Genomic DNA, 21,946 nt, shown 5'->3' with positions numbered 1-21,946 from the left:
GCCCACCAGGCTCCTCTGTCCATGGAATTTTCCAGGCAAGAATACTGGAGTGGGCTGCCATTTCTTCCTCCATGGATCATCCTAATCAAACAATTGAACCCATGTTTCCTGTGTCTCCTGCATTGAAGGCAATTTCTTAACCCACTGAACCATCAGGGGAGGCCTATATATATATATATATATATATATATATAAAACTGAATCACTTTGCTATAAACTTGTGTTGTGTGCTTAGTCCTGTTATTTGTTTCATTGTGCTTCTGGGTTGAGTGAGACTGAAGAGTGTGTGCTTAGTTGCTCAGTCGTGTCCAACTCTTGAGATCCCATAGACTGTAGCCTGCCAGGCTCCATGGGATTCTCCAGGCAAGAATACTGGAGTGAGTTGCCATTTCCTTCTCCAGGGGATCTTCCCAACCCAGGAATCAAACCCAGGTCTCTTGCATTGCATGCAGACTCTTTACCGACTGAGCTACAAGGGAAACCTATATAATACAAACTTGAAACACTGTAAATCAACTATATTTCAATTTTCAAAAAGAACAAGGTAGAGTCCTGAAATAAAAATAAAATTCAAATTCCTTCTCAAAAATCTATGAAGCCCCTAAACGACCCTGCCAGCCTCTGACTACCCCTCTGCCCACTGGCCCCCTTACTCACTCCACTTCAGCCACAGTCTGTCCTTCTGTTCCATGCACAAGCCAAACTCATCCCATGCCTCTCTGCATGTCCCTTTCCTAGAATGTTCTTCACTCAACTCTTCCTATGGCTGACTCACTCTCATCTTTCCATTTTCAAATCCTCTAATAAACCAAATTAAAATTACTAAGAATAGCAGCATACTAATATTTTCCCATCATCTGATTTCTTTCCTTCTCAATACCATTCTTAATATCATAATCTCTAATCATCTCATTTGTTTATGTGGTTACAATCTGTCTCCATCAGGGCAGGTTCTCATTTATCACATCTACATAGAAATCACCAGGGCTTGGCACAGAGTTGTTGCTCAAAAGATAGATGTTGCTTAATGAATGAATTGAGCTTGGGCCATCAAGGCAGTGATCACATCACCTCATTTAGAGCTATAACACAGAAATGAAGAAAGAGGACCCAAGAGCTTTTCTCTCATTTGATTATTAATACTGAACAATGTATACACCATACTACAGCTTCCCTGGTGGCTCAGATGGTAAAGAATCTGCCTGCAATGCAGGAGACTAGGGCTCAATCCCTAGGTCGGTAAGACCCTGGAGAAGGGTTTGGCAACCCACTCCAGTATTCTTGCCTGGAGAATCCCATGGACAGAGATGCCTGGTGGGCTACAGTCCATGCAGCTGCAAAAGACTCAGACACAACTGAGCGACCAAAACACATACAACATACTGACTCTGCAGGCAGGCAGGAAACAAAATGTGTAAATACGAAAAAGAAGAGACATTCTAAGTAGTGGCAGAACTGAGCTGAGAATTTGGGAACCCTGATCTATTGATCTACATTCATACCATACTCTGTAAGGGAGGTGGAGTCAGGGGCAATTCCATCTTATTCCTCAGTCTCCAGAGACTAATGACTGGAGCAAAAACAGAAGTTCATAAACCAGCCACTGAAAGAAAAAGGAGCTGGCCCTCCAGCAAAAGAACCTAAGCCAATGTATAGGCTTCTCTGGCCTATATAAAAATTTCTAAGAAAAGACTCCTTTCTCCAAATCAAAAGTCTGAAGAGGCTCTTGGCATCACCAACCTTGTCATTTTGAATCACAGCCCAGTTTACCATCTGAAGGGTTGCAGAGAAGGTGAAAGACTAGGTTCTCCAGGAACCCAATTCTAGCTGTGATGACCAATTAAATTTACCTGTGCCAGACACCAGCTCATGGTCCCTCCAGCATTCCTGTTAACCCCACCCAGGCCGACCTGTACCAGGAACGGGGGATGCAGAGAGCATGCTCCTGAGAGCTTCTGTGCACCTGACCCCCTCCTCACAAACCTCAACCCAGAACAGAGCACACAGCAGGCACAGAGACATGGAGTGGGCTTCAGGAAAGATAGCTCAGAAGTCCAGCTCTCCTTTTAAAAAGAAATAAGGCTAATATTTACACTTAAACAAGTAATACCCCTATACCCATCTCAGTGTTATAGTTTTTCCATTAGTCATGTACTGATGTGAGAGATGGACCATAAAGAAGGCTGAGCACCGAAGAATTGATGCTTTTGAACTGTGGTGCTGGAGAAGACTCTTGAAAGTCCCTTGGACAGCAAGGAGATCAAACTAGTCAATCCTTAAGGAAATCAACCCTGGATATTCACCGGAAGGACTGATGCTGAAGCTCAGTCTACAGTACTTGGCCCACGTGATGCAAAGAGCTGATTCATTGGAAAAGACCCCGATCCTGGGAAACACTGAGGGCAAGAGGAGTAGGGGGTGACAAAGGATGAGATGGTTAGATGGCATCACTGACTCATGAGTTTGAGCAAACTCCAGGAGATACTGAAGGACAGGGAATCCTGGCATGCTGCAGTTCATAAAGTGGCAAAGCGTCGGACACGACTTAGTGACTGAACAACAGCAACAATCCATCTCAAAACAAGAAACACTAAGTTATATCCAGTAAGAAATCATCTTAATTTGAGTAACACCTCTCCCTTTATCATATGCAGTATGTGCCTGAAGTGCTCATTTGCTTCAGTCATGTCCGACTATGACCCTATGGACTGCAACCCATCAGGCTCCTCTGTCTGTGGGATTATCCCCGCAAGAATACTAGAGTGGATTGCCATGCCCTCCCCCAGGGGATCTTCCTGACCCAGTGATCGAACCCACGTCTCCCGCATTGCTGGCAGATTCATTACCCCTGAGTCATGGGTGAAGCCCCTATCATATGCAGCAGTTTCTCTAAATAAAACATACTGTAGAACATGGAAACCACAGCTAACAATACCGCACTGCATATTTGAAAACTGTTCAAAGACCTGATATTGAAAATTTTCATCATACACACAAAATATGACTATGTGACATGATGGATGTGTTCAGTTCAGTTCAATTCAGTTCAGTCGCTCAGTTGTGTCTGACTCTCTGCAACTCCATGAACCGCAGCACGCCAGGCCTCCCTGTTCATCACCAACTACCGGAGTCCACCCAAATCCATGTCCATTGAGTCAGTGATGCCATCCAACCATCTCATCCTCTGTCATCCCCTTCTTCTCCTGCCCTTAATCCCTCCCAGCATCAGGGCCTTTTCAAATGAGTCAGTTCTTCGCATCAGGTGGCCAAAGGATTGGAGTTTCAGCTTCAATATCAGTCCTTCCAATGAATATTCAGGACTGATTTCCTTTAGGATAGACTGGTTGGATCTCCCTACAGTCCAAGGGACTCTCAAGAGTCTTCTCCAACACCACAGTTCAAAAGCATCAATTCTTCAGCACTCAGCTTTCTTTATAGTCCAACTCTCACATCCATACATGACCACTGGAAAAACCATAGCCTTGACTAGATGGACCTTTGTTGGCAAAGTAATATCTCTGCTTTTTAATATGCTGTCTAGGTTGGTCATAACTTTCCTTCCAAGGAATAAGTATCTTTTAATTTCATGGCTGCAGTCACCATCTGCAGTGATTTTGGAGCCCATAAAAATAAAGTCAGCCACTGTTTCCACAGTTTCCCCATCTATTTGCCATGAAGTGATGGGACCAGATGCCATGATCTTAGTTTTTTGAATGTTGAGCTTTAAGCCAACTTTTTCACTCTCCTCTTTCACTTTCATCAAGAGGCTCTTTAGTTCTTCACTTTCTGCCATAAGGCTGGTGTCATCTGCATATCTGAGGTTATTGATATTTCTCCTGGCAATCTTGATTCCAGCTTGTGCTTCCTCCAGCCCAGCGTTTCTCATGATGTGAGATGTGAGATGGATGTGTTAACTAACCTTATTATGGTAATCATTTCACAATACAGTCATGTATCAAATCATTAAGTTGCACACCTTAAACCTACACGATGTTATAGGTTAACTATAGCTCACAAAGCTGGGGGAAAATTTTTAATTAAAAAATAATGTTAAAATCATTTTTTCCATTTAGATGAATAATAAAAATTTAATACAATGCCTCCACATAACAGAGACAATCCACCAGAGTTCTAGGATATTATTCTAATAAACTAGAAATGAGAAGAAATAGAAAAAAAGCAAGAGAGAAGGATAAAAAGAGGAAGAAAACTTTGTCTCTAAAGACCAGACAAAAGGTGATTTTTTTTTTTTCACTTAAAAAAAAGAAAAGGAGTTTCCCTGGTGACTCAGATGGTAGAGAATCTGCCTGCAGTGCAGGAGACCCAGTTGGATCCTGGGGTGGGGAGATCCCCTACAGAAGAGAAAGCTACTCATTCCAGTACTCTTGCCTGGAGAATTCCATGGCTATAACCCCATGGACAGAGGCTATAGTCCATGGGGTCACAAAGAGTTGAACACCACTGACACACAAAGAGAAGAACTAAGATTAAATGAGTGCCTAACATGTGTCAGGCACTTTACAAAGCTCCTCCCAATTTGTAGCAAGTAAATTCAGTCACAGGTAACTACCTGAGCAATATTACACAGCTGGTAAGTGAAGGAACTGAGATTCAACTCCAGATTTAACTTCAAAGTATTTTTTTAATGTTAATTAAGAAAAACATCCAAAACTTGGAACTAAGGCAATTGGGCAGGAGTGGAGAAGCGGAGGAGAGAAGGGGGCATCATATCTCTGGAGGTAATACTGCAGACTGTCGCACAAATCCTCCCAAGGGTTCTTGAATTCTCTCAGATGATGTCCTTGTGTTTGACTTGGCTATTTACTCTCAGATTAGAGCCAGAGCATCGCCTGTAGAGGTACAGGTCCTCAGTTACCTGCCGCAGGGGCAGGGGGTCTGGATGTAGCAGACCTGGTATGGTAAAAGCCCTCTTGGAGGAGGTCGCCATTAACACCACCAAAGAGCCACCAGAACTTACCCAGGACTAGGGGAACAGACTCTTAGAGGGCACAAACAAACTCTTGTGCACACCAGGACCAGGAGAAAGGAACAGTGACCCCATAAGAGACTGACCCACACTTGCCCGTGAGCGCCTAGGAGTCTCCGGCAGAGGCATGGGGCGGTGGTGGCCTGGTGCAGGGTTGGGGCACTCAGTGCAGCAGTGCGTGCATGGGACCTTTTGAAGGAGGCTGCCATTATCTTCACTACCTCCACCACAGTGTGGCCTCAGGTCAAACAACAAGGAGGGAACACAGCCCTGCCCATCAACAGAAAATTGCATTAGAGTATAACTGACCATAGCCCAGCCCATAAGACCCAGTTTCCCCCTCAGTCAGTCTCTCCCATCAGGAAGATTCCATAAGCTTCTTCTTTTTTTTTTTTAACTTTAGAATATTGTATTGGTTTTGCCATATATCAAAATGAATCCGCCACAGGTATACATGTGTTCCCCATCCTGAACCCTCCTCCCTCCTCCCTCCCCATACCATCCTCTGGGTCATCAGAGGGCCAACAGAATGAAAACCACAATCACAGAAAATTAATTAAACTGGTCACATGGACCAAAGCCTTGTCTAACTCAATGAAACTATGAGCCATGCCATGTAGGGCCACCCAAGATGGACAGGTCATGGTGGAGAATACAGACAAAATGTGGTCCACTGGAGAAGGGAATGGCAAACCACTTCAGTATTCTTGCCTTGAGAACCCCATGAACAGTATGAAAAGGCAAAAAGATAGGACACTGAAAGATGAACTCCCCAGGTCAGTAGGTGCCCAATATGCTACTGGAGATCAGAGAAATAACTCCAGAAAGAATGAAGAGACGGAGCCAAAGCAAAAACAACATCCAGTTGTGGATGTGACTGGTGATAGAAGTAAAGTCTGATGCTATAAAGAGCAATATGGCATAGGAACCTAGAATGTTAGTTCAGTGAATCAAGGCAAATTGGAAGTGGTCAAACAGGAGATGGCAAGAGTGAACATTGACATTTTAGAATTGGTGAACTAAAATGGACTGGAATGGGTGAATTTAACTCAGATATATGACCTTATATCTACTACTGTGGGCAAGAATCCCTTAGAAGAAATGGAGTAGCCATCATAATCTACAAAAGGGTCCAAAATGCAGTAAGTGGATGCAATCTCAAAAACAACAGAACGATTTCTGTTCCCTTCCAAGGCAAACCATTCAATATCACAGTAATCCAAGTCTATGCCCCAACCAGTAATGCTGAAGCAGCAGAAGTTGAACAGTTCTATGAAGACCTATAAGACCACCTAGAACTAACACGCAAAAATGATATCCTTTTCATTATAGGGGACTGGAATGCAAAAGTAAGAAGTCAAGAGATACGTGGAATAACAGACAAATTTGGCCTTGGAGTACAGAATGAAGCAGATCAAAAGCTAACAAAGTTTTACCAAGACTGCACACCACTCATAGCAAACACCCTCTTCCAACAACACAAGAGATGACTCTACACATGGACATCACCAGATGGTCAATATCAAAATCAAACTGATTATATTTTTTGCAGCCAAAGATGGCGAAGCTCTATACATTCAGCAAAAACAAGACCAAGAGCTGACTGTGGCTCAGATCATGAACTCCTTATTGCCAAATTCTGACTGAAATTGAACAATGTAGGGAAAACCACTAGACCATTCAGGTACGACCTAAACCAAATCCCTTCTGATTATACAATGAAAGTGACAAATAGATTCAAAGGATTAGATCTCATAGACAGAGTGCCAGAAGAACTATGGACAGAGGTTCATGACACTGTACAGGAGGCAGTGATCAAGATCATCCCCAAGAAAAAGAATGCAAAAAAGCAAAATGGTTGTCTGAGGAGGCCTTATAAATAGCTGAGAAAAGAAGAGAAGCTAAAGGTAAAGGAGAAAAGGAAAGATATACACATTTGAATGCAGAGTTCCAAAGAATAGCAAGGAGAGATAAGAAAGACTTCCTCAGTGATCAATACAAAGAAATAGAGGAAAACAATAGAATGGTAAAGACTAGAGATCTCTTCAAGAAAATCACAGATACCAAGGGAACATTTCAGGCAAAGATGGGCACAACTGGAGAAGGAACTGGCAACCCACTCCAGTGTTCTTGCCTAGAGAATCCCATGGACAGAGGAGCCTGATGTGCTGCCGTCTATGGGGTCACACAGAGTCAGATACAACTGAAGTGACTTAGCAGCGGCAGCAAACTGTCAGACTAAGTTATCTGATACTTCAGAATATTATAAAAGCTTAGATAAGGATTTTTTTTTTACTTTGAACAAATGTCATTTATTGTACAACTTATTTAACACAAAATAGTTTCAATTTGTTATTTAATATAAATTATAGCCAACACGACTGAGCAACTGATCCGATCCGATCTGATCTGATCTGATAGAGATTATAACAGAATAAATTTTGAGTCTGTGCTATAAAAAAAAAAAAAAAACAAAGATAGGCACAATTAAGAATAGAAATAGTATGGACCTAACAGAAGCAGAAGATATTAAGAAGAGGTGGCAAGAATACACAAAGAACTATACAAAAAAGATTTTCATGACCCAGATATCCACGATGGTGTGATCACTCACCTAGACCCAGACATCCTGGAATGCAAAGTCAAGTGGGCCTTAGGAAGCTTCACTAGGAACAAAACTAGTGGAGGTGATGGAATTCCAGTTGAGCTATTTCAAATCCTGAAAGATGACGCTGTGAAAGTGCTGCACTCAATATGCCAGCAAATTTGGAAAACTCAGCAGTGGCCACAGGACTGGAAAAGGTCAGTTTTCATTCCAATCACAAAGAAAGGCAATGCCAAAGAATGCTCAAACTACCACACAATTGCACTCATCTCACATACTAGCAAAGTAATGCTGAAAATTCTCCAAGCCAGGCTTCAACAGTACATGAACCGTGAACTTCCAGATGTTCAAGCTGGTTTTAAAAATGGCAGAGGAACCAGAGATCAAATCGCCAACATCTGTTGGGTCATCAAAAAAGCAGGAGAGTTCCAGAAAAACATCTATTTCTGCTTTATTGACTATGCCAAAGCCTTTGACTGTGTGGATCACAATCAACTGTGAAAAATTCTGAAAGAGATGGGAATACCAGACCACCTGACCTGCCTCTTGAGAAACCTATATGCAGGTCAGGAAGCAACAGTTAGAACTGGACATGGAACAACAGACTGGTTCCAAATAGGAAAAGGAGTACGTCAAGTCTGTATATTGTCACCCTGCTTATTTAACTTCTATGCAGAGTACATCATGAGAAACGCTGGGCTGGAAGAAGCACAAGCTCGAATCAAGATTGCCAGGAGAAATATCAATAACCTCAGATATGCAGATGACACCACCCTTATGGCAGAAAGTGAAGAGGAACTAAAAAGCCTCTTGATGAAAGTAAAAGAGGAGAGTGAAAAAGTTGGCTTAAAACTCAACATTCAGAAAACGAAGATCATGGCATCCGTTCCCATCACTTCATGGCAAATAGATGGGGAAACAGTGGAAACACTGAGAGACTATTTTTGGGTTCCAAAATCACTGCAGATGGTGACTGCAGCCATGAAATTAAAAGATGTTTGCTCCTTGGAAGAAGAGCTATGACCAACTTAAATAGCATATTAAAAAAGCAGAGACATTAGTTGCCAATAAAAGTCCATCTAGTCAAAGATATGGTTTTTCCAGGAGTCATGTATGGATGTGAGAGCTAGACTATAAAGAAAGCTGAGCGCCAAAGAATTGATGCTTTTGAACTGTGGTGTTGGAGAATACTTTTGAGAGTCCCTTGAACAGCACAGAGATCTAACCAGTCCATCCTAAAGGAGATCAGTCCTGGGTGTTCATTGGAAGGACTGATGCTGAAGCTGAAACTCCAATACTTGATTCTCCCACTTGATGCAAAGAACTGACTCATTGGGAAAGATTCTGATGTTGGGAAAGATTGAAGGCGGGAAGAGAAGGGGACAACAGAGGATGAGATGGTTGGATGGCATCACCAACTCAATGGACATGAGTTTGAATACGCTCCGGAAGATGGTGATGGACAGGACAGCCTGGCATGCTGCAGTCCATGTGGTCACAAAGAGTCGGACACAAATGAGTGACTGAACTGAACAGAAGCCAGATACTATGAGATTATTTATTAATGTGCAGATTTCGGAATGGTAAGGAAACCTCAAAGATTACAGTTTTATGACCCTGTAGGACACTATCCAGCTTTATCTGTAGCCTAGGGATCTTAAGCTAACATTGTTCTTGTTTGAAGTCTATAAATACCCAGTTCCACAAACAGTCCGTGAATCAGTTTACCATCTCACTGGTTTCCCTCAGTGATGGGTTAAATAAAAGTTTCAACATGTCCACTTTGTATCTTTATGAGAGTCATATCCGCTCCTTTCCTCAGTGGATTCCCATCAGGACCGCTAGGTTTGGCACCTGATCTGCAGGGAACTGCTAGTCAACAGTCTCCCATCCAACACTAAATATCCGTACATCTTCATGCATTTCTCACAGAGCATAACAAGATTTTTCTACCTCTGGTGTTTGCTTCTCTAAACTCACCATCAACTTCCCAGTGCTTCACCACTGCTGGTTTTCACTTCCCCAGTGATTACAACAGTTGGTCTCCCTGAAACTTTGCACCACTAGGTAAGTGCAGCATGTGGCTGCTGCTACTAAGTCACTTCAGTCATGTCTGACCCTTGGTAACCTTATGAACTGCAGCCTACCAGGCTCCTCTGTCCATGGGATTTTCTAGGCATGAATACTGGAGTGGATTGCCACGGTCTTCCCTTCAGGAGTATCTTCCCAACCCAAGGATCAAACCCGCATCTCTTATGTCCCCTGCATTGGCAGACAGGTTCTGTACCCCTGCACCACTTGAGAAGCCCATACACCATGTGGGGTCCAGTTGAAAGAAATACAGTCAGAGACGCATCCAGAGTCCTTCCAGTTTAAGGAAAGTAATACAAGAAAGGCTTTAGCATAGTCGATGAAACAGAGATAGATGTTTTTCTGAAATTCCATTGCCTTCTCTATAATCCAGCAAATGTTGGCAATTTGATCTCTGGTTCCCCTTTCTTTTCTAAACCCAGCTTGGACATCTGGAAGTTCTGGTTTGCATAATGCTGAAGACTAGCATGCAAGATTTCAAGCATGACCTTACTAGCATGGGAGATGAGTGCAATTGTCCGATGGTTAGGTTAGCACATTCTTTGGTACCACTCTTCTTGAGAACTGGGATGAGGACTGACCTTTTTAAGTCCTGTGGCCACTGCTGGGTCTTCCAAAATCTAATGGCAGAAAGCAAAGAGGAGCTAAAGAGCCTTTTGTTAAAGGTGAAGGAGGAGAGTGAAAGAGCCGGCTTAAGACTAGATATTAAAAAAAATTAAGATCATGGCAGCTAGCCCCATTGCTACATGGCAAACAGTAGGAGGAAAGGGTGGAAGCAGTGACAAAATCCTCTTCTTGGGCTCCAAAATCATTGCAGATGATGACTGCAGCCATGAAATCAGAAGACGATTGCTTCTTGGCAGGAAAGCAATGACAAACATAGTGTGTTGAAAAGCAGAGACATTACTCTGCTGACAAAGGTCCACATAAGCTAGGCTATGGTCTTCCCAGTGGTCACATACAGTTGTGAGAGCTGAGCCATAAAGAAGGTAGATCACCAAAGAACTGATGTCTTTGAACTGTGGTGCTAGAGAAGACTCCTGAAAGTCCCTTGGACAGCAAGGAGATCAACCCAGTCAATCTCAAGGGAGATCAACCCTGAATATTCACTGGAAGGACTGATGCTGAAGCTGAAGCTCCAGTATTTTGGCCACCTCATGCGAAGAGTTGACTCATTGGAAAAGACTCTGATGCTGGGAGGGATTGGGGCAGGAGGAAAAGGGAACAATAGAGGATGAGATGGCTGGATAGCATCACTGACTCGATGAACGTGAGTCTGAGTGAACTCCGGGAGTTGGTGATGGACAGGGAGGCCTGGTGTGCTGCAGTTCATGGGGTCACAAAGAGTCACAACTGAGCGACTGATGTGATCTGATCTGATGTGAACAGATGAGTCTTTGGAAAAGTCCCTGATGCCGGGAAAGATTGAGTGCAGAAGGAGAGGAGGGCGTCAGAGGATGAGATGGCCAGATGGCATGGCCAATGCAATGGACATGAACTTGGGCAAACAGGGAGATGGTGAGGGACAGGGAGGCCTGGCATGCTGCAGTACCTGGGGTCACAAGGAGTCAGACACAACTGGGCAACTGAACAACAACAACACAAGAAAACTCACACTGCTGACAAAACAGATGTGCTCAGCGGAAAGCCTCAGCATTTAGTTCCATCCTTAAAGACTGCTGCATCAGCCTCCCCAGCTCCTATGCTAGGGCCAACCCTGAGGAGCCACTACTCTTGGGCATAAGTGTAATAAATGTTTATTTGAGCCACACCTGGCTCCTAAGTACATGCTGCCTCCAACAGAACCTCACTTTCTCAAGAGCCTATCTTGACTCTGGCTGCAGTCAAGAGCCATCTGACTCCTGAATTCACTTTATAACCCAACACAGTACTCTGCACTTCAAAAACTATTAGCAGATAATTGTTAGAAGACTGGCTAGCTGAGAACCCTTGTCCTGAGATGAGAGGTCTTTACTTTGAGCAGTTTCATTCTGCAATTCAGCAAATGGACTAACCTTGTTAGGTGAGAGATTCCCCGGGGGCAACCTTCCAGAGGCCACCCACCACTCCAGGGCCTGCTCCCTGCTGGGTGGGGAGCCTGAAATCTGACTTCCTTCCCCCAGCAGGATGGAGGATCCTGGACACAGAACAGAGAAGTGAGGAAAAGGAATGAGGGGTGCTGCATCACTGCTAAAGCTTTTCTAAATCATTTTCATCTTCATTTGTAACACTCTGAGTAGCAAAAATGCATGCAAGTGCATTTAAGTGACAGCAAGTTTTTAATAAGTGTTTATTTCTTTAAGACTCTTAAATAATGGAGATGCTAATGATGAAGATAATCATATTATTTTTTGCCCTAAGGGAGACAGGCAAAGACTAAAGATAACAAATATGCTACTAAAAATATGCAGGAATTTAAATACTTTATTAATTTCCAAAGAGACCAAATAGATTTACAAATTGTTCAGGTCTCCCCATCTGAATTTTAATTCACTTCGGGGTATGAAAAGAAATATGTGGTAAATATTACTCTAAGAAGGGAGAGGGAATAGGAAGAAACATGATAAAAATTAAAAGTAGGTACTGCAAATCCAGTAAGTTGAATCACTTCTCTATAGCCTTGTCCTTTCTCCCCTTACCTTTTCCTTTTTCTCATCCTCCTCCTGTGTCTCTTTCTCCATTTTTCCCTCTCCTATTTGAATGATTTCAATAGGACTGTGGGCCAAAGCCTCCATGTTCTCATCCATCTGTTGTTCTTCAGGGAGGGATGACAAGGTCTGAAGGGGCTCTGTTGACACCTTCTTCCTCAATGAGAACCACTCCCCAACCCCATAGCATCAGACCCTTCCCACTGGAGCCTTTACCCAACATTCCATTCTATTGACCAATGAAGCTGTGTGTTTGGTACCATGGACTCAAAGAACCCGAGAGCTGCTGAGAACTCTGAGAAGTAACAGATTCTACACTTGGCTCTGGGTCACATCTGGACTATTCTCAGGGAGATGAGCCATAAAGAGGATGCCCTAGCCACTCAAAGGATTAGTGCAGAGATTAAGAACCGTGGGTATTAGGGTCCTAAGAACCACAGACACTCCACCTCATGACATTGTCCCCTGGTCGATCAAGATGTCCAAAATGGGAAACCAAACTGACATCAGTTGTTACACTTTATTATCATCTTAGTGACACGCCAGAAGGGCTCCTCAAATATTGGATGTAAATCTTCTCACACGTAAAAGGAAAAAGTACATTTAAAGGAATCATATGGGAAATGCATAAACCTAAGTGATATTACTCCCTACTTCAATAAAGTATTGGTTTTCCTAAATCAAGGTTAATTAACTAAAAATACAAATTTATTACATATCCATGAAGTGACTCTTAGAAAATAATTGATGCAAAAAACTTTTTAATATATGTGTCCTGAGCTCATGTGTTGGGGAGAATTGTTCATTCTGCTCACATCTGCCATCCATGGCCTTTTGGAGCATTTAAACTCTTCCAGTTGCACTTTATAGGCTGCATTTCTTTATAAGTTCCTATTGTAGGAGGGAACATCAATGCCCCAGACTCTCTGGAGCCAAATGTAAACCTCAGCTTCAGTTTATTCCTAGTACTGGATCTAAAGGGTGCAATCACTGCTCATACCTCCCCTTTAAAGATTAACATTAAAACTCAACTGACCCATAGAGCTCTTAGTCAGAGGGAAGGAAAGTGATGGGGGCCCATATACTAGAGATTCTTCACACTCCCACGTGCCCACTGGGCCCTTCAAGTGCATAAAATGCAACCTTCCCAAGGTTACGAACAGAATTCTTAAAAAGAACAGACAAAGAACCAGACACAGAGTTTATCTTCCACGTTTGCCCAGAAGGTTTATCAAATCTACTTTCTGGGATATGCTTATCAAAAAACTGGAGATTTTCATACACTATTCAAAACTAGAGTTTTTAAATTTCAGATAAATATAAATAGTAAAAATCAACTGCCAAAAGAAAAAAAAAAGAAAAATGTGTGCCTGAGAAACTTTGAAGCACTCATCACTTGTGGTTGAAAACGATTTCACACATTCTCCAAGTACAGTATTAACATAATTCTCGAGTTTCTCTCATGCCAGGGAAGTCCTCTAATATTACCCCATAAGTCCTGTCTTTTTTATTTTCAAGGTTCATATTTACAAAAAAATTGCAGATCTCATAGTGAAAATAGGAAATCTGGAGTGACAGCCACTTCATTAGGAAAGATTACATTGAGTTATGTAATAAGTTACATAAGTTGTGTTTACATAACTTACATACATAAATTGAGCATATTTTAACTAAGCCACTGTCATGTGTTCATAAGTCAGATTTTATTCAAAGATTCACTTAAGTGCATTTCCAGCACAAGAGAGTGGAAAACATAAATTTAGGCCAGGAAGTGGAACCCACATGGGTCTCAATCTCAGCTCTACCCCACCCCTGGGGAGGTCTAGCCTTCTGAATCCTGCTCCACTGATTTTCCTAAGAACCTATCAGAACTCCCTTACTGAAAGCAAGGGCTGTCATACTCCTTTTGAATCCACTTGGTAACCCAACACAGTACTTTTGCACTTTGCAGACTCTTAGCAATGGGGATTCCAACCATCTCCCCAAGTGGTTGGAAGGATGTTAGAGAGACAATAGCACGTAAAGGTCCAACTCAAAACAGACTCAGTAAATACCATTCCTGAAGATACTAACTTCTCAGATATGGGGTGAATCGGTGGACTCATTCATGGACACAGAGCTGGGATCCCTCAACTCTACTTCCTCAAGAACTCTTTCCCACTAAAGATTCTGCATCTTCTTTTGAAAGAGAGAAAACAGGCTGAAATATGGAAATATTTATAGCAAATAGGTACTCAAAAAAATGTTAACTGCCTTACTTCTCCCATCTGAAAATGCCTTCATCTCTTATTCTTCAGTGCCCAGACTCTTCCTACTCAGTGGATTACTCAACACGATAAACATAACTTATGAGCACAGAGCCCAAGACCTCAGCTCACTGGGAACAGTGACCTTGGCCAACAACGTGACCTTGGTTAATACACTCAACCTCATAGGCCTCTAGCCTCCTCATAAGGAAAGCAGAGAGGCTGGCATAGATACCATCCCTTACTCAAAAGCCTAGATTCTCTGAATTCAACACAAATCCTCCCCAATAAGGGAGCTGACTGTCCATCACACATGCTAAAATAAAATTCCTTGCTGAAGGCTGGCATCCAGAGGGACTGTGTCCAAACGAAGGGCTGGGCTGTCAGAGTCCTATCAGTTGTACTAACTCAATCCTCAATAGCCAGCTAGTGTGTTAAGGACCAGGCAAAGCAGTTCACATGATGATTCTTTGGAGTCTCTAACAACCAAGCACAGAGAAAATATGAAATTAAAAAACCACCAGATGTCACCCTCACAAATAACAAATGAACTGGACAGCACTGCTTTAATTGTTAGTCGCTCAGTCGTGTCCAACTCTTTGCAACCATGGACCCCACCAGGCTCCTTTGTCCATGGAAATCTCCAGGCAAGAATCCTGGAGTGGGTAGTCATTCCCTTCTGCAGGGGATCCTCCCATCCCAGTGACAGAAGCCAGGTCTCCTGCATTGCAGAAAGATTTTTTTACCCACTGAGCCACCAGGGAAGCTCAGCATTGCTTTAGTTTCTACTAACATATAGAGAAGTGTGTTTTTTAAAAAATGAAACAGTTAACTTTATGAAGGGGGAAATATTTTCCTTTCTGCATTTCATTATAAATATGGAGTTGAGTTGAAGCTTAAGGTAAGGGTTAAGTTCTAAGTCAAGTACATAAAAGGAAAATCACATATAGTCAAAATTGACATTGAACAAATACTTTAAATTGTCATTATTACAGAATTCACATGGTTTGGGATATAACCTCGGAGAGGAATGGGCATGCATAAACCCAAAATGTGTACAGCCATGTTCAGTGTGTAATAAAGAATGTATATGCAAAACATAAGTTCTTTTACAAAGGTGTACTGTTGAATTTGTTGAACAAAAATTAGTAAATTATTTTACTTCCCTGTACTAGTCCTCAGCTACTATTTTTATGGTTGTAAAATGAACCCTGGCAATCGCTTAATACGTCAAGCACTCCTGTCCTCTGGTGCCAGTCCTACAAAGCTATAGTAAACAGAGGACTATCTGGGGCATACTATTTTTGCAGGAGCATAATTTCATACAAAACAAATAGCTACAAACAGAACCGAGAGACTGAGTTTTACCATTTCAAGCTATTTAATTTTGAAACCATCACAAATAGAGGTATTTTTAATTTAAAATGAACAAAGCTGGGAATTCTTTGGTAGTCCAGTGACTGAGACTCTATGCTCCCATGGTAGGGGACCTGGGTTCGATCCCTGGTCAAGGAACTAGATCCCACATGATGCAACTAAGACTCAGCACAGCCAAATAAATTAAATAAATAGTAAAATGAAGAAAGCGGATACTTCTTCCTACGAATAAATAACCATAAATTCAATCTGCTGATGTCTATTGATATAATTTATTTAATATAATTTAATAAAATATAAAACAATTAATATAATTATTAATACAATTTATTTATTTTTGGATGTTCTGGGTCTTCACTGCTACTCAGGCTTTTCTCTAGCTGCAGCAAGCAGGGTAAATTCTTCCTTGCAGTGCACCAGCTTCTCACTGCAGTGGCCTCTCTTGTCACGAGCACAGGCTCTGGGTGGGGCGCGGGTTTCAGTCGTTGGTGGGCTCAGTAGTTGTGGTTCAGGGCTTAGAGCACAGGCTCAATAGTTTTGGCACACATGCTTAGTTGCTCCACGGCACGTGGGATCTTCCTGGATTAGAGATTCAACCCATGTCTCCTGCATTAGAAAGCGGATTCTTTATTGCTGGGCCACTAGAGAAGCCCCTATGTTAGACATTTAGATGCTTATTTCCAATTCACAATCAATCATTTAAAAAAAAAATTTCACCTGCACTTCCCTGGTAGTCCAGTGGCTAAAAATCCACTTTCCAATGCAAGGTACATGGGTTTGATCCCTGCTCAGAGAAGATTCCACATGGCACGGGCAATTAAGCCCGTGCACCGCAACTGAGCCCACTACCCTAGAGCCCATGTCCCACAAGAGAAGCCACCACAATGAGAAGCCCATGGGCTGCAACTAGAGAGTAGCCTTCCCTGCCCCAACTAGAGAAAGCCCTAGCACAGCAACGAAGACGCGGCACAGGCAAAAGTAAATAAACAAAATTTAAAAAAAAACATTTACCTCTACTATTACTACTGTTAATATATTCTGACAATAACAACAATAATAAAAGGTTATTGAGTGCCAAACACTGCTCTATATCCTTAACATGCATTAACTCATTTAATCTTCATAATGACTCCATGAGATACGGTTATTATTATATCCAAATAAGGAAACTAAGACTTGTGGAGATTTAATTCACTTACCCAACATCTCATAGATGAACCTCTGTTTTTCCATCTATGCGATGGGAATAATACCACTTAATTTATAGCACTGTTTTGAGGCTTAAACTGAGATAATGTATTTAATGCACCCAGCTCAGTACTGACACAATACTAACAAATAATTTCTTTTGTGATCATTAAAGTGGTTCTACAACTGAGCCTCCAGAGCAGCCTAAGGACAAGCAAAAAGAAACCTCTTGCACCATCTTATTCAACCCTCAAATTTTCTAGCTATGACAGAAAAATGGCAGAATTAGCATTCCCTTACTTATAGCTCTGCTCCAAAGCAAAAGTTTTTAAAATAGAATATAGATCTTATCTCTTAACCATTGGGAAGTTCCTGAAGAATAAGGCTTCAAAGGTAACTTGAAACTGAGAAAGCCCATTACATGGGATAGATAGGTTAAGAGTCAGACTTGAGCTCAGGTGCTCAGAATCAGCCTCCCTGAGTTCAAATCCATTTCACCACCTTTTAGCTCTGTGACCTTGGGCAAGCCTTTTCCTTTCTTCTACCTCAGTTTCCCACCTCACTGGTGTGTTCACTGATTAAAAGAAACATTGAAAAGCACAGAGTACAAAGCATCCAGGATAAAACACTAGTTATTATCACTACTATTATTGACGGGACTTGAAACTTCTAAAGGCACTAGTTGGGGGCACTGAGTGCTACAGCCTGCAGAAGGTAGGGGAGTGCACAGGGCACAACACTTTGCACTAGCAATCCTGCTTCTGCCCCCGCCCCCACCAGCTGACACGCCCCAGTGTCCTCAAAGAGACCAGTCCACTGCCACAGAGGTCCCCAAACTGCAACTCATGAGCCAAATCCAGCCTGCCCCCTGTTTTTGTAAATAAAGTTTTATTGGAATGCTGCCACTCTCAATCATTTACATGTTGTCTATTTATATATTTCCTCTCACACCCTCAGAGCTGAGTTGTTGCAAGTGAGACCACAGCTGAAAGCTGAAAATATTTACTCTCTGGCCTTTCATAGAAAGTTTGCCTACCTTTGCATAAAGGGATAAAATATCAAATTTCCTTCCCTACCCCACTGGATGTTTTGAGGATGGAATAAGAAATAGATGTGAAAAATCTATAAAATAGCAGGAATTATTTAACCAAAAACCCACAGCCTGCAAGTTTCAAATTCAAGAGGGAAATAAATAATGCTAAGACTGTGGGTGTAGAGTCCCACTAACAGCTCCATCAATTCTTAACTATGTGGGGCTTTGGGCAAGTTATTGTAATTAGCTTCTCTAAGATTCATATTCATCATAATAACAATACTGAACTCGTGGGATTCAAAGAATTAAATGGATGTATTAGGGTTAGGATGGTGCCTGGTCAATATTAAGTAATCGATAATGTCAGCTCTTATTAAATGATTGCATTCATTACTGCAAGAAAAAGGTTTATGTCAAATACTGGACCACTCAATACTTTCCCTCCCAGGATATACACGCTTGAGAATTATCGGTGCTAGCAAAGCAGAGATGCTAAGGACACTAATCTGGTCCTTCGAGGAATCTAAGAAAGAAAAGGTTAAAATTTCAAGGCTAAATTCTCCTTCACTCCCACGGTCAACATAATACTCCTTTGTCAACATCAGGAAAATTTCACCAAGAAGCTAAATTGCATATCTACATATTTGTATTATACAGAGAAATAAACTTTATACTATAAGACAAATTAACTGAATCAATCCGATGCGAAATGCTGACATTTTGCTTCTGCTGCTGCTAAGTCACTTCAGTCGTGTCCGACTCTGTGCGACCTCATAGACGGCAGCCCACCAGGCTCCCCCGTCCCTGGGATTCTCCAGGCAAGAATACTGGAGTGGGTTGCCATTTCCTTCTCCAATGCATGAAAGTGAAAAGTAAAAGTGAAGTCACTCAGTCGTGTCCAACTCTTAGCAACCCCATGGACTGAAGCCCACCAGGCTCCTCCATCCATGGGATTTTCCAGGCAAGAGTACTGGAGTGGGGTGCCATTGCCTTCTCCGATTTTGCTTCTAACAAGAAGCAATTAAATATAGAAACTTATTCAAAAAAGCAGAAGGAAGAAACTGCCAGAAGGGATTAGCATAATAGATCATGTAATTTGTGTCTCAAACTTGATATACATTACACATCAAAAAAAATTTAATGAATTCTGATAAAACAAATGCATTAGAAAGAACTTGAAATGACTACAGAAGGGCACCAGGAAACTGATGCATTTGAGGCTGATGCAAATGTTCAGTATCTTAATTATAGTGGTGGTTAAATGGGTGAACATATTTATGAAACTTAATTTGTACAGTTAAGATGAGTCATTTTATCACATGCAATTATACCTTGATGGCAGAAAGTGAAGAGGAACTAAAAAGCCTCTTGATGAAAGTGAAAGTGGAGAGTGAAAAAGTTGGCTTAAAGCTCAACATTCAGAAAACGAAGATCATGGCATCTGGTCCCATCACTTCATGGCAAATAGATGGGGAAACAGTATCAGACTTTATTTTTCTGGGCTCCAAAATCACTGCAGATGGTGACTGCAGCCATGAAATTCAAAGACGCTTACTCCTTGGAAGGAAAGTTATGACCAACCTAGATAGCATATTCAAAAGCAGAGACATTACTTTGCCAACAAAGGTCCATCTAGTCAAGGCTATGGTTTTTCCTGTGGTCATGTATGGATGTGAGAGTTGGACTGTGAAGAAGGCTGAATGCCGAAGAATTGATGCTTTTGAACTGTGGTGTTGGAGAAGACTCTTGAGAGTCCCTTGGACTGCAAGGAGATCCAACCAGTTCATTCTGAAGGAGATCAGCCCTGGGATTTCTTTGGAGGGAATGATGCTGAAGCTGAAACTCCAGTACTTTGGCCACCTCATGCGAAGAGTTGACTCATTGGAAAAGACTCTGACGCTGGGAGGGATTGGGGGCAGGAGGAGAAGGGGACGACAGAGGATGAGATGGCTGGATGGCATCACTGACTCGATGGACACGAGTCTGAGTGAACTCTGGGAGTTGGTGATGGACAGGGAGGCCTGGCATGCTGCGATTCATGGGGTTGCAGAGAGTCGGACACAACTGAGCGACTAAACTGAACTGAACTGAATGTTGGTTTTTAAAAGAATTTGAGAAAAAGTAAATACTTCCATGAAAGTGAAAGTGTTAGTCACTCAGTCATGTCTGACTCTTTGTGACCACATGGACCGTGGCCCACCAGGCTCCTCTGTCCATGGAATTCTCCAGGCAAGAATACTGGAGTGGGTACCCATTCCCTTCTCCAGCGGATCTTCCTGACCCAGGGATCGAACCGGGGTCTCCCACATCACAGGTAGATTCTTTACCGTCTCAGTCACCAGGGAAGTCCCAAATAATTCCATATTAAGTGTTAAAAATTTCGATGCTGATGATGTCATAATAATAGTTAATACTTCTACAGCTCTCTTTATGTACCAGGCACTGTTCTACACACTTTCATATATATTAACTTCTTTGCTTTTCATGATAACCCCCTGAAGTAGCTTAGTATTAGCCCTAGTTTACAAACGATGAAACTGCAACACAGAGAGGTTAAGTAACCTGCCCAAAGTCACAAAGCATCCAAGTGACAGAATCAGAATTTGAACCCATAAAAAACTTCAGAATCTGTGATCTATATTCACACTCATTAAACTTTTTAAACTGTTTTTGAGAAATCAGTTTTTTAAATTCAACAAACTGAGCTAATTGACAAAATGAACATCATCAAGCTGAGCCAGAGCTATGGAGACACTCTAACTTCTCTTCATGCCATATATCTCATGTGCAAAGTTGAGTGTGTGGTTATTCGTATCTCGTCTGTCTTCCCTCCAGCCTTTAAGTTGCATGAGGCATATCCCCAGGCATCAAGCCCAGGGTCTACACATGGCAGCCACACCAGAAATACTACTTGAAAGAATGAATAAAAAGTGAGAGGATCCAGGAAAGCACTTTATTATATATTAATCATCACTGTAGACCGAAATTTTGTTCACGTACATGTCTGTATGTGCATGTGTGAGTAGGTATACACATACCCTACAATTTCTTGAAAGTAAAGTGTTAGTCGCTCAGTCATGCCAGACTCTTTGTGACACCATGGACTGTAGCCTCTGTCCATGGGATTCTCTAGGCAGGAATACTGATCTGGTATCGATACCCTTCTCCAGGGGATCTTCCCCACCCAGGAATTGAACCCAGGTCTCCCGCATTGCAGGTGGATTCTTTACTAGAGAGAAGCCTGACAGTTTAAGTCATTGAAAAGGTTCTCTCATTAATAAGCTACAGAACTGTGATTGAATATATCAGCGCTGTTAATATATAAGACATTTTAGCACATACATGCACCAAGTATTATGCTTTGCATTTCAATATATTGTCTCATATAAGCTAGACAGTGTTTCCCTAAAATAGGTGCAATTATCATTCCAGAGCTAATAAATGGTTTATTACCAGGTCTGACTCCATAGCCTGAGATCCTACCCATCATGACCTAAGAACTTTTCATGTAGAGTTCAGTCAATTAAAATTCCAGCAGATTTTAAGTGGAACCTGGCAAGTAGTTCTAAAATTATCTGAAAAGGAAAATATATTACAGAATTTTCCCTGCCAAATTAAAATTGTGGAAATGGCACAGGAAAATACATATATGTTGATCAACAGAACATAATAAAGAATGCAGATATAAACTGATCAATAGAACATAATAAAGAATGCAGATATGTAAACATAGGAATTTATTTTATGATTCAGTTAAAATTTAAGTTGGAG

The 21,946-nt window shown here is 41.8% G+C and overlaps 1 protein-coding gene across 4 annotated transcripts in view; it reads right to left on the bottom strand.

The window, feature by feature from the left end:
• The window catches only part of TTC39B (tetratricopeptide repeat domain 39B), a 156,056-nt gene that overhangs the window by 110,379 nt on the left and 23,731 nt on the right, over window positions 1-21,946 (bottom strand). The window contains exon 1 of one of the 4 annotated variants that reach the window (XM_059889400.1): window positions 12,323-13,009. The exons of 2 other annotated variants lie outside the window; for them this stretch is intronic. In XM_059889400.1, coding sequence (XP_059745383.1) covers window positions 12,323-12,430 — 108 coding nt within the window. In that variant the 5' untranslated portion in view covers window positions 12,431-13,009. Of the gene's footprint in view, window positions 1-12,322; window positions 13,010-21,946 lie in introns of those variants that run through there. One more of the 4 variants, XM_059889399.1, reaches the window with a different exon arrangement.

The sequence above is a fragment of the Bos taurus genome, chromosome 8 (assembly GCF_002263795.3).
Source record: "Bos taurus isolate L1 Dominette 01449 registration number 42190680 breed Hereford chromosome 8, ARS-UCD2.0, whole genome shotgun sequence".
NCBI lineage: Eukaryota > Metazoa > Chordata > Mammalia > Artiodactyla > Bovidae > Bos > Bos taurus.
Note: the sequence above shows the minus strand (reverse complement) of the source record. Positions and strands in the feature narration are given on the sequence as shown.